At 42.2% G+C, this 15,350-nt stretch overlaps 1 protein-coding gene across 24 annotated transcripts in view; it reads left to right on the plus strand.

Annotated features, from left to right (window-relative positions):
- snx16 (sorting nexin 16) overlaps positions 1 to 15,350 on the plus strand; it is a 46,123-nt gene that overhangs the window by 12,824 nt on the left and 17,949 nt on the right. For 11 of the 24 annotated variants that reach the window (XR_009809889.1, XR_009809891.1, XR_009809894.1 and 8 more), the window contains exon 7: positions 1,869 to 1,973. Coding sequence is in view for 3 of the 24 variants with exons in the window: in XM_061922381.1 (XP_061778365.1) it covers positions 1,869 to 1,973 (105 nt within the window). In the remaining 21 variants the exon portion in view is untranslated. The other 13 variants (XR_009809887.1, XR_009809898.1, XR_009809888.1 and 10 more) reach the window with 11 other exon arrangements.

Here is a 15,350-nt window from a genome sequence, read left to right on the forward strand (position 1 = left end):
TAATGACTGAGAGGAAAACATGCAACTCTGACTACAATTGAACCCAAAATGCAAGCTTATTGTCTGTAGAACAAGGAACAATTCATTACATTTTGGAATAAGGCTGTAACATAACAAAATGTGGAAAGAGTAAAGTGAAAAAGCGAGTACTTCCCAGAAGCACTGTATATTTGGAGAGAAAGAAAAGTAAATCAAGCATTAACAGGCTTTTAGTTTATTTGAAGTTCATACAGACTTTGACAAAGTGCTCACTACAAACTCCATGAGTGACCTAATGTTAATGTTAATGTCATGACATGAATTTGACTTTGTCCTTTGTGTTCTTTGAGCTTTCCTTCTCACACACATATTCATGTGTGCTATGGCTGTGGGTTTTTTCCCTTTTGGCCTTCGTCTGGATCCCCTCTGCAGGAGCCCAGGCTTGGACTGATTTTTTTTTTCCTCATCCCCCAAACCGTATTGTTAGATCCTGTTCTGTCTCCCCGTAATGTTTAATCCTGTTCTGTCTCCCCGTAATGTTTAATCCTGTTCTGTCTCCCCGTAATGTTTAACCTTGTTTTGTCTCCCCGTAATGTTTAATCCTGTTCTGTCTCCCCGTAATGTTTGATCCTGTTCTGTCTCCCCGTAATGTTTAACCTTGTTCTGTCTCCCCGTAATGTTTAACCTTGTTCTGTCTCCCCGTAATGTTTAACCTTGTTCTGTCTCCCCGTAATGTTTAATCCTGTTCTGTCTCCCCGTAATGTTTGATCCTGTTCTGTCTCCCCGTAATGTTTAACCTTGTTCTGTCTCCCCGTAATGTTTAACCTTGTTCTGTCTCCCCGTAATGTTTAACCTTGTTCTGTCTCCCCGTAATGTTTAACCTTGTTCTGTCTCCCCGTAATGTTTAACCTTGTTCTGTCTCCCCGTAATGTTTGATCCTGTTCTGTCTCTCCGTAATGTTTGATCCTGTTCTGTCTCTCCGTAATGTTTGATCCTGTTCTGTCTCCCCGTAATGTTTGATCCTGTTCTGTCTCCCCGTAATGTTTGATCCTGTTCTGTCTCCCCGTAATGTTTGATCCTGTTCTGTCTCCCCGTAATGTTTGATCCGGTTCTGTCTCCCCGTAATGTTTGATCCGGTTCTGTCTCCCCGTAATGTTTGATCCGGTTCTGTCTCCCTGTAATGTTTGATCCTGTTCTGTCTCCCCGTAATGTTTTTTTGATCTTGAATGGGATTTTGCTGAAAATCCTAATTTCCGCTGAGGGATTATTAAAGTATTTCTGATTCTTTCTTTTTTTTTTGTCCAGCTTCTCAGGCAAATCATACAGGTGATGTAGATGCCCATATCAGCTGTTCAGATGTACTTTACAAAAGAGAAGTGTAGGATACTTCTCTTGTTGCCTTATTTGAATTTGACTTTATTAAATGTATTTATATCATCATTTGGTGCAGCCGGGCCGGAGCAGGAGGGGATAGAAAGATGCATTTCTGATTCTGATTAACACAGTTGCAACCTTTCTCTATATTTTTGCTTGTAGTTTTAACATCAAACTATCTTATGTTCTACCAATATCCCTTTTGGAACCATGTCCACAGGTAAAAACAGTGCAATTGTGCAGCATTTTCACTCTGCTTTTAATCGACTTCTTGCCAGCAATACAGCTATTTGCCCACAAGATGCTTGAGTCTGAGCACATGGCCTCCACACATGACATCACCTACGAGCCAGCAATAGAACATTCTGGTTTGGATCACTTGGCAGCCCATTTAGACAGCTATTATTGTGCACTGTACTGGTGATGAAATGCATAAATGCTTGTGTTGCTACGCCGTGCAGCAACTACAGGATGTAGCATGTTCACACCAGTGTGTGTTTTTGTCTGCATGTCAGTGGTGAGGCTGTGGGCTCAAGGTCTTCATGCGGTCCCTCTGCTCAGGGCATAGACGTGGAATCACCTGCTGCAAAAGGTGATCAGGACGTCCCCAACAACAGCGGGTAAAGAAACATGACACACACAAAAACTATTCTTTATGCAGCACAGAGCAATGAGATTTTTTGTTTTTATTTACCTCTGTAAATAGAACGCAAAGTGAAAATTCTGTCTTTAAACTCTTGATTGCGTTTTAATGAGTACCGGTATTTTCTGGTGCCGGTTTCTAAATGGGTCATACATATTCTGGACAAATAATACGGCTAACCTTTGCTTTTTTAATCCAGCTGACTGTCGTAATTATGACACGCTGTCACTTTCACTTCAGGTGTCGCTGCTACGCGTAACAAAAATAATCATCTTGGAATAATCACAAATAAGGAAGCAACACCACAGAAATGATTGTAACACAATAATTTTCCTACTGAAAAGGCACTCAGGGACACTGTAAGGACTTGGTGGAGGTTTAAAGTGAACACGCGCTTCATCGACCATCCTCGTGCAAATATAAACGACGATACTGCTGAGGATTCTTTTTTCATTGGCAGCAAAATGGGTTTGTCTCAAGCCTGGGAAACACTTGGCAACACGCGTTCATGACGGCAGCATTTTACGTGATTCTGTCTCATCAACAACGTGAGAGAGATGGATGCACTTGAAACAAAGGCTCCTCCCAAAAAAAGAAATGCTCCGAGTGAGTCAAGTGGACAACAATACTGCTGGTTATTCTTTTATGTCTCAAATACATAAACTGCTATAATTGGTAATACCAGTCTACCACCCAGCCCTGCCTTCTACATTTACAGAAATATACTCATTTGTTACAATATAAACAACGTGACACGCAGATTTTGTCTAAATTCATAATATTCACAATAATGTGATATTTATCGTATATCTATAGCCAGTCATATATATCCATTGGTCATTATTGACCTAATAACTCAATGAACATCGAGTTTTTACTCCTGCTGACCCAAGTCATTATTATTTTGAGATAAAGACGGGTTTTGTATGTTTGTTTATTCAGGACAGTGCTAGTTAATAACAATCTTCTCTTCTCTAAAAACTGTAAATGGGACAATAGTTGCTCATCGTTATTTGTAGTCCTGACGGTATTGAAATGGTTATCATATTACCATTATAAAAATTATTTGTATTACTTTTATTATTATTATTATTTTAGATTGTTAGCCACTAGAAGATTTGTGCATGTACAAAAGCTTTGACATTGTTGTTGACATTGCTGTTATGATGAAATAACCACAGCATAATAAAATATGACAACAGTAAAAAAATAAATGGACAATGACAATAAACTGACATGGATTGAAAAATCATCTCGTGTTACCCAAGTCGAGTATTGTCCAACCTGGGAAACGATCCCCTGTGAGAAGAGAGCATCTTTTAGGAAATGTCCCATTGGAGCATAAATGGAAGATGACTTTAAAAGTCTTATGCCACTCTTTCCCTATTTGACAAAGAAAAGCACCTGATTCATAACTCATTCTCTCGAACGCTGCTAATTGATGTTTGATTAAATATATACTAAAGTTGTCCCTCCTATTTAAAAGACAAAATTAAATATGATTGGATTTTGTTTCTGTCAATATTTCTGTCAAATTGAGATTTGTTGACTAAATTGTCAGTTGATTTTGGTCTCAGTCAACAAGCATTTGTTTTTTGGTGATTTTTAATGAATCAGTCCAACAGAATAATACACAATAATACAATAACAGTACAATTCCAATTCCAAACCCGGCCCAGCAACATTCAGAATAGCAATCACCAGAGTCACTGAGAGGACACACAAACATGACACAAAACGATCCAAAAGTAGTCAAACAACAATAAATAATATCAACAACAATATTAATAAGAAGTCCAACGTAACAGTGATTAAACATTGACTTTATCACAGCCATTTATAAAAAAAATATAATGAAAACAATGAACAATAGTGTCACATCTCATAAGTGTGACAACACATGGTGTCCAATATTTACCACAAATATTAAAAAAAAGTCATATTTTAGGTTCATTCCCCTTCCACCCGATTGTAGCTGAGATAGGCTCCAGCTCCCCCCGCCACCCCGAAGGGAATAAGCGGTGGAAAAAAGGATGGATGGATGGATGTATCCCATATTCCAATATATGACTCATTATTATCTCGTCTAAATGCAGTTGTTTTGATGAGTTATTGTCTCTATTGAGTGAGGGGAAAATCTAGCTGGTTGGACAATCAGCAATCATGTCAATGATTTATTACAACTGTGAGGGGGCTCAGACTTTGTTGTCTTGTAAAGCTTCATAGACCGAAGTGTCAACATCATGAGATGTAGCCACCTCTCATTGTCACTAGCATCACTGGCTCCAAGTGACTGATGCACACAAAGATCAGCCCTAGGGCCGTGATCAGCCATTCTGTTCTGAAAGATTCTACTGTGAAGCCATGGTGTCATGGCGTCCACACGCACATGTTTGCCCTTTTATACAAAGTCACATGAAGCCAAGCTAATGTCAGACGTCGTTTGTTGCATTTTGCATTGTTTCAAGTAAAGGTCTAGAAAAGTAACTGTAAGCCAATATTTCCCAGCACTGTTTGAAAATGTATCATCAAATATAAAATACAGGGAAACTTCCAAGTTTAATAAAATGAATAAAAATGGTCTCTTCTAATTGAGCGTACATCGGGCCGAAGAAAGATAAATAAACTGCGATCTCGATTCACACTAATTTGTCATTATATGCTGCGCATCGTCGGCATGACAACCAACACTTCCTGGGGGAACGGGCTCCACCTCCCCGCTGGCGGCCTACGCCATCAGCTATCCTTCATCAGCTCGCAGGAAGAGTGTCGCCTTTCTTTACCTATCTCTTCGTCAGGTGCAGGAATGTGCTGTCCACTTAGTAAACACACCGTGTTTCTGACTCGCAATATTTCCACTCTAACTCTGGAGCTATACACCCCCCCCCCCCCCCTTTCGTGGGCAAGGTGGGTGGAGTTGGGGGCGCGGGGGTGTCAAATATAGTCAGGACGAGACATGGATGCAAAGGATTCTGGGTATTTGTTGTGTTGCGTTTATGTTGTGTTACTGTGAGGATGTTCTCCCAAAATGTGTTTTGTCATTCTTGTTGGGTGTGGCGCATATTAGTAAGAGTGTTACAGTTGTTTATATCACAACCATCAGTGTACTCTGTATCACCCAGTATGCCTTTCAATCTTGTAGGTGTATCTGCGGAAGCTGCATACGTGTTGCTGGACTGGCAAGCAGTTTGTACACGTTGTAGAAGGCGTCAAAGGCAATGGCTTCATAGCACGCCCTTATTCTCGTTGAGAATATTTGCTGGAAGAGCACCAGCAAATATTCGCGAGAATGGTAGCGGCTCCCATTGTCTTCTTTACTCTGTGAAACGGGTCAAAATAGCTCTTTAATTGGTAAAGGTTGCCGACCCCTGACATATAACAACGGGCGGGTGGCGGGCGGTTGCGGTATTGACAAAATGTTGGTTCGGGTGAATGGCAGGTGGATGACTACTTTAGTGATGCGGTTGCGGATGATTGCCTATCCGCGCATCTCTACTGTGCGTAAATGCACAAAGGTGAAATTTGTTGTTATTGACTTGTTGGAGTGCTAATCAGGCATGTTTGGTCACTGCATGACTGCAAGCTAATCCATGCTAACATGCTATTTATGCTAGCTGTATGTACATATTGCATCATTATGCCTCATTTGTAGCTATATTTAATTTCCTTTTCTCATATTTGATTTATATTTGCCTGTCTCCATCCATTTTCTACTTCTTGTCCCTTTTGGGGCCGCAGGGGTGCTGGAGCCTTTCACAGCTGCATTCGGGTGACACATCATCTGTATGTAATATTGGCTGCTTTTCTGATAGTTGATTGTGTGCCATGTTGTTCCAGACCACAGCAAACTTTACCCAGCTTGCAAAGATTGTAATAAATCCACTAGAAGAAGACATTGACTTTAACTTGGACACGCACATCTATACCCTTTGGCCATTATAGGACAGTCATTTCCAGGAGTTATCTCACCCTTCCATGAGGCAGGCCCACGAATAATTGGCCAATGACACAAGTTGTGTTGTTTTAGCTGTTTGCCACAACACATTCAGGATGCAATTATACAATCCAATTCCAAAGGAGCTAATATTTGCAAAAAATGAAGTTTCTCAGTCTGAAGATGAAATATCTTGTCTTTGCAGTCTATTCAATTGAATATAAGTTGGAAAGGATTTGCAAATCATTGTATCCTCTTTTTATTTACCATTTAAACAACGTGACAACTTCACTGCTTTTGGGGTTTGTACATATACATACAGTATATATATATATATATATATATGTGTGTGTGTATATGTCTTGATTGGATTATCCAGAGAATAGTGCTCGATACCGTGGTAGAGCGCAATATGTAGGTGTGGGAAAAATCACAAGACTACTTCGTCTCTACAGAACTGTTTCATGAGGGGTTCCCTTTCAACCTGAGAAACAACAGCTACCAACCATTCACGAAACCCAACACAACACTCCAATACGTGCACCATGACAGCAACCACCCACCCACCACCACCAAAAGAATACCTACCAGAATTAATAAAAGGCTATCGATGCTGTCATCTAGCAAAGCTGAATTCGACCAAGCAACCCCCCGTACCAGAAAGCACTTGATGAAAGCGGATACAACTTCACCCTCACCTATGAACCCACTCCAGGAAAACAACCAAAAAAGAGCAGAAAACGAAACATCATCTGGTACAATCCGCCATTCAGCAAAAACGTCTCAACCAACACCAACCACAAGTTCCTCACTCTGATCGACAAACACTTCCCTAAAGGCAACACCCAAAGAAAAATATTCTACAAGAACAACATTAAATTGAGCTACAGCTGTATGAATAACATACAACAAATCATTTCAAACCACAACAAAGCAATTGCAAAAGGACTGCCTACCCCCAGACTAAACGACTCTGAAACCAATAAGGAATGTAACTGTCGCAAGAAACCTGATTGCCCTCTCAACGGAGGGTGCTTACAGATATCAGTCGTTTACAAAGCAAAGGTAACACGCAAGGACATTAACACATCCGACACGTACGTAGGATTAACTGAAGGAGCGTTCAAAACAAGATGGAATAATCACAAGGCCTCCTTTAGAAACCAGGCTTTGCGGAATTCTACAGAACTCAGCAAACACATTTGGAACCTTAAAGACAATAATGTTGAATATTCAATAACGTGGCAAATTCTTGCATCCAGCACACCTTACAACAGTGGTAATAAAAGATGCAACCTATGCTTAAAAGAGAAACTGTTTATTATATATCACCCAGATCTATCATCCCTCAACAAGCGCAGTGAAATCATTTCAACATGCCGCCACAGACGGAAACACCTCCTAGGTAACACATGAGCCAATCACCACGCCCCTACGCCTGCCTGTACCCACCCACTCTGTGCCCTATATAAACCATTGTATGTGAATGCTTCCATTAAAATCTCCTGATGATTGAGGGAACCCCTCATGAAACAGTTCTGTAGAGACGAAGTAGTCTTGTGATTTTTCCCACACCTTCATATGTGTGTGTGTATATATACACACATTACATGATACATTTATCATCCAACATGTTATGAATATATAATGTGACTATCATATATAGTGTGTTCCCATGTGTGTGGTGAGGCAAGTGCAGCCAAGGTTTAGAATGTGCAGATGTTCTCCTGAAAGGAACATGTTGTGCTTCCTTTGAAGTTCAGTGGAGCTGCTGTGGCAAGAAGAAATAAATGTACGTCCTCTTCCTCCTCCTCCAAGGAGATCAGTGGACTTTGTCGGCCCTTTTTGGGTGTGACTGTCAACACTTGCAGTGACTTGATGGATCACCTCTGCTTCTCCTCTGCAGCGAGACACGTGAAGTCCACTTGGCAAGAACCTCTGCCTGTTGGTGTGGACCTCCACCCAGCGCCTCTCCCCCCGTCATCCATGTCACCCAGCTGACGGATCCTTGAGACCACCACAGGTCTTCTGCTCCCATTCTACTCCAGCCTGACCCGTGAGCAGCTTGCCTTTCCCTGCCTGCATCTGTCCTGCTCCTCCCTCCATGCAGATAGCACCTTTCTCCTTGGTAGCACTTTTCTTTCTCAGCTGTCAAAGTAGTTTTATGAAAAAGGTTCTGCCACAGACGGTTCCACTTATTGCTCTATGGTTTCCACATGGCTCACAGGATATTAGATTTTATCCACTGCGTAGATCTTTTTGCAGATCTGGAATCACTGAACACGAGACATAACCTAAACTCCTTCTCTTCAAAAGACTGACTTTGGCTTCTTGCTTAAAAAAATGACACTACTGTCGGTTTGTGGACTCATCCCAAGAAGGTCTTTCTGTCAAAGTGCGTAGATGACAACACCAGAAGGTCCTCCATAAAAGTATATAGATGCTCAATTTTAGTTTTGCACGGACGTCGCTGAGATTAAGAGTCCAAACTTAAGTTGGCGTCTAAGAATTGTTGAATGCAGGGAGGGCCCAACATCTCATCTTTATTCTTTCTTTTGACAAGCAATAAGCAGTGTAGTGTGTGTCCTGCGTTGACTTTCACACGCATCCAAAGCAAAAGGCATGAAATTGTGACAATCACGTACAACAATACCTCGCTGGTGTTTGCTCAAAGGTCAGGTGGAGACCAAATCCTGCAAAAACTGAAGCAAGAAAACACTTCAACTCAAAGAATTTCCTCCAGTCACCCACAATTGTTACATTTTCATATTTACTTATTATAGTTTAACATGCAGAAAATAATGAAAGGACGATTTACATCACTTAATTTGATTCAAGACTCTTCTTGGCAAAGATAGATGCAACATTTCTACTTAATGACAAGTTCTTTATTAAAGGGGAACTGCACTTTTTGGGGGGATATTCCTATTGTTCATAATCATTTTAAAAGAAATGACTTAATTTTTTTTAATGATTTCTAACTTGTAAATAAATGTAAATAACGGGAGGTCCTCTATTGCAGCCATAAAATCCAATTAAAAAAAACCTTCAAAAAGTGCCAACAATACTCCATTTACATTTAGTGACTTGAATATTAACTATTAGTGACAATGTTATTACAAGTCCTAACGCAGACCAACTATTTATAGCGGCGCTGTGACCACTAGCGTGCGTAACTCGCCCGTACGAAAGGTGAGATACCATTGTATGTCCTACACCACTTTGAGATACCATTGTATGTCCTACACCACTTTGAGATACCATTGTATGTCCTACACCACTTTGAGATACCATTGTATGTCCTACATCACTTTGAGATACCATTGTATGTCCTACATCACTTTGCTACAAGAAGTTATGCAGAAGAAATGGCTGCCAACATTTCCAGGAATGCAAATGTGTTGTTGTTGTTGTTGCTGCTGTCGTCACGTCACCTGCACTTTCACATCCTAACATGCTGAAACCACTGCACTGCACCTGTGCTGAACATGTTGACACCACTACACTGCACCTGTGCTGGACATGCTGACACCACTACACTGCACCTGTGCTGAACATGTTGACACCACTACACTGCACCTGTGCTGAACATGTTGACACCACTACACTGCACCTGTGCTGAACATGTTGACACCACTACACTGCACCTGTGCTGGACATGCTGACACCACTACATTGCACCTGTGCTGAACATGTTGACACCACTACATTGCACCTGTGCTGAACACGTTGACACCACTACATTGCACCTGTGCTGAACATGTTGACACCACTACATTGCACCTGTGCTGAACACGTTGACACCACTACACTGCACCTGTGCTGAACATGTTGACACCACTACATTGCACCTGTGCTGAACATGTTGACACCACTACATTGCACCTGTGCTGAACACGTCTACACCACTACACTGCACCTGTGCTGAACATGTTGACACCACTACATTGCACCTGTGCTGAACATGTTGACACCACTACATTGCATCTGTGCTGGACATGTTGACACCACTACATTGCACCTGTGCTGGACATGTTGACACCACTACATTGCACCTGTGCTGAACACGTTGACACCACTACATTGCACCTGTGCTGAACATGTTGACACCACTACATTGCACCTGTGCTGAACACGTTGACACCACTACATTGCACCTGTGCTGAACACGTTGACACCACTACACTGCACCTGTGCTGAACATGTTGACACCACTACACTGCACCTGTGCTGAACATGTTGACACCACTACACTGCACCTGTGCTGAACATGTTGACACCACTACATTGCACCTGTGCTGAACATGTTGACACCACTACATTGCACCTGTGCTGAACACGTTGACACCACTACATTGCACCTGTGCTGAACACGTTGACACCACTACATTGCACCTGTGCTGAACACGTTGACACCACTACATTGCACCTGTGCTGAACATGTTGACACCACTACATTGCACCTGTGCTGAACACGTTGACACCACTACATTGCACCTGTGCTGGACATGCTGACACCACTACATTGCACCTGTGCTGAAAGTCAACACCTGCTGTCAAACCAATACTGCACTGTGATGGCAGGCAGAGTAGGGATGGTTTGTGGGAGCTGGGGAGAACATTGTTGTTGTCACGGCTGTAGTCAACCGACGGTATTGTGTGAGAGAGCAAGAAACAAAATGAATTGTACAAAAGAAAAATATATCATGAAACTGAGTCCTGTTCCATCTTGAAAATAAGTACAATTGGTGGAAGTGGACGGAGCACATTCCAACACATCCTGTATCTCGGTCGTCATCGCAGTCTGTTTTTGTAGGGGCCAAACTTTTCTCAACCTCTCACGGACAAACACACTCAGACTTTCCCAGCAGGGAGAGAAGGTGCTGGTTCTTCTGGACGCATTTCTTTCAAACTCAATATATTTCCAGTCGGAATGTTGATTTGTGAATAGAGATATTGATTTTTATCCCCAAATTATTGGTAACCCGCAGCTAACTTAGCTTACCTTGGCTAATGATGACATCCTACTAGATCAGAGGTGTGCAAATATTTAGACACAGGGGGCCACATTGAGAGAAACAATGTGTCTGGGGGGGCCAAGGTGTATGTGTGTGTAAATGATAAATACACACTTAGCTGTAGCAATATGCTGTACAGTATGTGTGTAAATGATAAATACACACTTTGCTGTCACAATATGTTGTACAGTATGTGTGTGTAAATGATAAATACACACTTTGCTGTCACAATATGTTGTACAGTATGTGTGTGTAAATGATAAATACACACTTTGCTGTCACAATATGTTGTACAGTATGTGTGTGTAAATGATAAATGCACACTTAGCTGTAGCAATATGCTGTACAGTATGTGTGTAAATGATAAATACACACTTTGCTGTCACAATATGTTGTACAGTATGTGTGTGTAAATGATAAATACACACTTTGCTGTCACAATATGTTGTACAGTATGTGTGTGTAAATGATAAATGCACACTTAGCTGTAGCAATATGCTGTACAGTATGTGTGTAAATGATAAATACACACTTTGCTGTCACAATATGTTGTACAGTATGTGTGTGTAAATGATAAATACACACTTTGCTGTCACAATATGTTGTACAGTATGTGTGTGTAAATGATACACACTTTGCTGTCACAATATGTTGTACAGTATGTGTGTGTAAATGATAAATGCACACTTAGCTGTAGCAATATGCTGTACAGTATGTGTGTGTAAATGATAAATGCACACTTAGCTGTAACAATATGCTGTACAGTATGTGTGTTTGGCTCCCTTTTTTTTTCAGGAACAAATAAGTGCTCATTGTGACTTTTGGTAGTCACCAAAACTCACTCTATAGACTTCTAAAAACAGTATGACAGACCACCTCAAAAAAACGGAAGGAAATTTTACAGTGTTTTACTGAATGGGACACCCAAAATGTACGTTAAAATAAAGAAAGTGAGATTTACAATATTAATGACTATGAAGGGTAAAACACTGAATATCAACAACATACCAACGCAGCTCCTCCATACTTGTGTATCCTTTGCAATCAAGCAAAACACAACAGAACAATATGAATACAAAGTGTAATAAACACCTACAATATGATATCACTTCAACATTTCTGACAGGCTCTCTGAAAACAAGCCCCGCCCACTCTGGTATGTTCCTTGCCTGAGCTGCTGTAACGTAGAATACCCTAATAACTCCTATAACACCCAAAAGTGCAGATTTGGAACACTGAAATACATTCTATAGTTCAAGACTTACGCTGGTTTAAAAACATCAGTGCACATCATTATAGCAAATACACTTTTGGTCTAAAAAAAAACTTTGTAGAACTTCCGGCGGGCCGGATTGAAAATGTTAACAGGCCACATGTGAGCCGCTGGGCCTGTTTTGGCCAGAGCTGTGCTAGGTGCTCCGTGTGTTGGAGTAAAACAATGGCGTGGACACAGCTGATGCTGTCCAAGCATCATGGCGTCTTCATTAGCTCCTGGCTTGGCTTCTACGCTCGAAATGAGACAAATCTCACACACACAAAAAAGTTGTTTTCCTGAAGCGATCGTGACAAGCATTGTGGTCATGAATCATGTCGCACGCTCACGCCCTCTTTTACACTTGTTTAAGGCGAACTGCACTTTGTGGCTAATTTTGCCTATCGCTCGCAATCACTCTGAGACATGTGACCACCCGTGGATATTTTGTATGCATTCCAAATATTTTATAAACCTACGGAGTCAATGGGAGGTCCTCTATTCAGCTCATAAATTCCAACAAAAAACATCCAAAAGAAGTATAGAATATAAAGAAGTATTAGTGATATTGTTATTATAAGTGCTAACACAGACACACTATTTCTAGTCATCACTTCCTGTGTCTGTGCTGCCTCGTGCTCTGGAACTTTATTCTGCATCATAAATCATGTCTCTCACACATACTGGCCAACCCTCACGGTTTTCCTGGGAGTATCCCCAGTTTCACTGCCCCTCCCGATAATCTCCGGGGCAACCATTCTCACAAATGACTCCCGATTTCCACCCGGACAACAATGTTGGGGGCGTGCCTTTAGCGTCCTCTCTCACCTGAAACCCTCACCCTTGAACGTCCGCATGCTGTCCTCAGTCATGTCTGCATGCTGTCCTCAATCACGTCCACATGCTGTCCTCAATCACGTCCACATGCTGTCCTCAGTCATGTCTGCATGCTGTCCTCAGTCATGTCTGCATGCTGTCCTCAATCACATCCGCATGCTGTCCTCAGTCATGTCCACATGCTGTCCTCAATCACGTCCACGTGCTGTCCTCGGTCACGTCAGCATGCTGTCCTCGGTCACGTCTGCATACAGTCCTCGGTCATGTCTGCATGCTGTCCTCAGTCATGTCTGCATGCTGTCCTCGGTCACGTCTGCATGCTGTCCTCAATCACGTCCACATGCTGTCCTCAGTCATGTCTGCATGCTGTCCTCAATCACGTCCACATGCTGTCCTCAATCACGTCCACGTGCTGTCCTCGGTCACGTCAGCATGCTGTCCTCGGTCACGTCTGCATGCTGTCCTCGGTCATGTCAGCATGCTGTCCTCGGTCACGTCAGCATGCTGTCCTCGGTCACGTCTGCATGCAGTCCTCGGTCATGTCTGCATGCTGTCCTCAGTCATGTCTGCATGCTGTCCTCGGTCACGTCTGCATGCAGTCCTCGGTCACGTCGACTTTTCCTCCATATAAACAGCGTGCTGACCCGGTCACATAACATCTATGGCTTTTGGAAGTCAGTGCAAACACAACAAACCGATCTGGACTCCATAAGACATTCCATAAGGAGTCACTTTGATAAGAGGATTCGCTAATGGCATCGACATCGATAATTTCTGAACGAACATCATCCCTATCCTCCTCCTTTTATTTATGTATAAATATATAATAAAATAAATCATTGAATTTCATTGAATTACAGCAATATATATATATATATATATATATATGTATATATGTATATCAATATGGGGCCTAAATTGGCCGTCAAAGTGTACCAACTTGTTGGAATACCTACTCAGACGTCTCATGTCCAGGTGAGAGCATACACAAATATATATACATATACATTTATACATCCATCCATCCATCCATTTTCTACCGCTTATTCCCTTTTGGGGTTGCGGGGGGCGCTGGCGCCTATCTCAGCTACAATCGGGCGGAAGGCGGGGTACATACTGGACAAGTCGCCATCTCATCGCAGGGCCAACACAGATAGACAGACAACATTCACACTCACATTCACACACTAGGGACCATTTAGTGTTGCCAATCAACCTATCCCCAGGTGCATGTCTTTGGAGTTGGGAGGAAGCCGGAGTACCCGGAGGGAACCCACGCATTCACGGGGAGAACATGCAAACTCCACACAGAAAGTTCCCGAGCCTGGATTTGAACCCAGGACTGCAGGAACTTCGTATTGTGAGGCAGACGCACTAACCCCTCTGCCAATGCGCTCTCACCTGGGCATGAGACGCCTGAGTAGGTATTCCAACAAGCTGGTACACTTTGACAGCCAATTTAGGCCCCAGAGACACTTTTTTATTTCAGGCAAGAAAACACCTCTCAGACTGGTTGACGCTTTATCAGTGCAAAGATCTTTATCTAAAGCCATGGTTTTAAAGTCTTTGAGCGGGAACTTGAAAAGTGTTGTGACTGTCCTTCCACCTAATAATGAAGTCTTCCACGCATGCCTTACAACCCTGAATGTAACGCACTCTACGGATAAACAACATTCTGTTTGCTTCAATGTCTTATCTGTGCCTTTCTAGTCTCTTTCTTCACAACTGGATGTAAACTAATATTCATGTAAGGCAGGTGTGTTTCTTCTGTGTCCATCATGGTGTCACTTCTTGACTTGTCTACTGTTGCTAAGGTGCCATTTGTGCCTCGTCCTTCACCTGACACCTGAGTGAAGAAGGTTCTCCCTGATGAGTCTGAAAGAGATCTCCTTAATGCTTCTCTCACATGCAGGATTCTCACAGGCATGTGGCAAAAATGCATCCTTACCTGCTGTAGTATAAGTGCCTAGAACTTATTTCTCATGTTTCATGTAGTTGCTTGTGGTGGATTTATTGATGTTGAAATGGGAAAGCAGTGTTTTACATCACAGGAAGTCATGTTTAGAAGTAGATGACACGATGGGATGGTGTGTGTGTGTGTGTGTGTGTGTGTTTGTGTGTGTGTGTGTGTGCGTGTGTGTGTGTGTGTGTGTGTGTGTGTGTGTGTGTGTGTGTGTGTGTGTGTGTGTGTGTGTGTGTGTGTGTGTGTGTGTGTGTGTGTGTGTGTGTGTGTGTGTGTGTGTGTGTGTGAGAGAGACTTCCCACGAGGAGAGACCTCATTACTGTACATAGACTACAACACACCATGTGTAT

Source organism: Nerophis ophidion, linkage group LG15, assembly GCF_033978795.1.
Source record: "Nerophis ophidion isolate RoL-2023_Sa linkage group LG15, RoL_Noph_v1.0, whole genome shotgun sequence".
Lineage (NCBI taxonomy): Eukaryota > Metazoa > Chordata > Actinopteri > Syngnathiformes > Syngnathidae > Nerophis > Nerophis ophidion.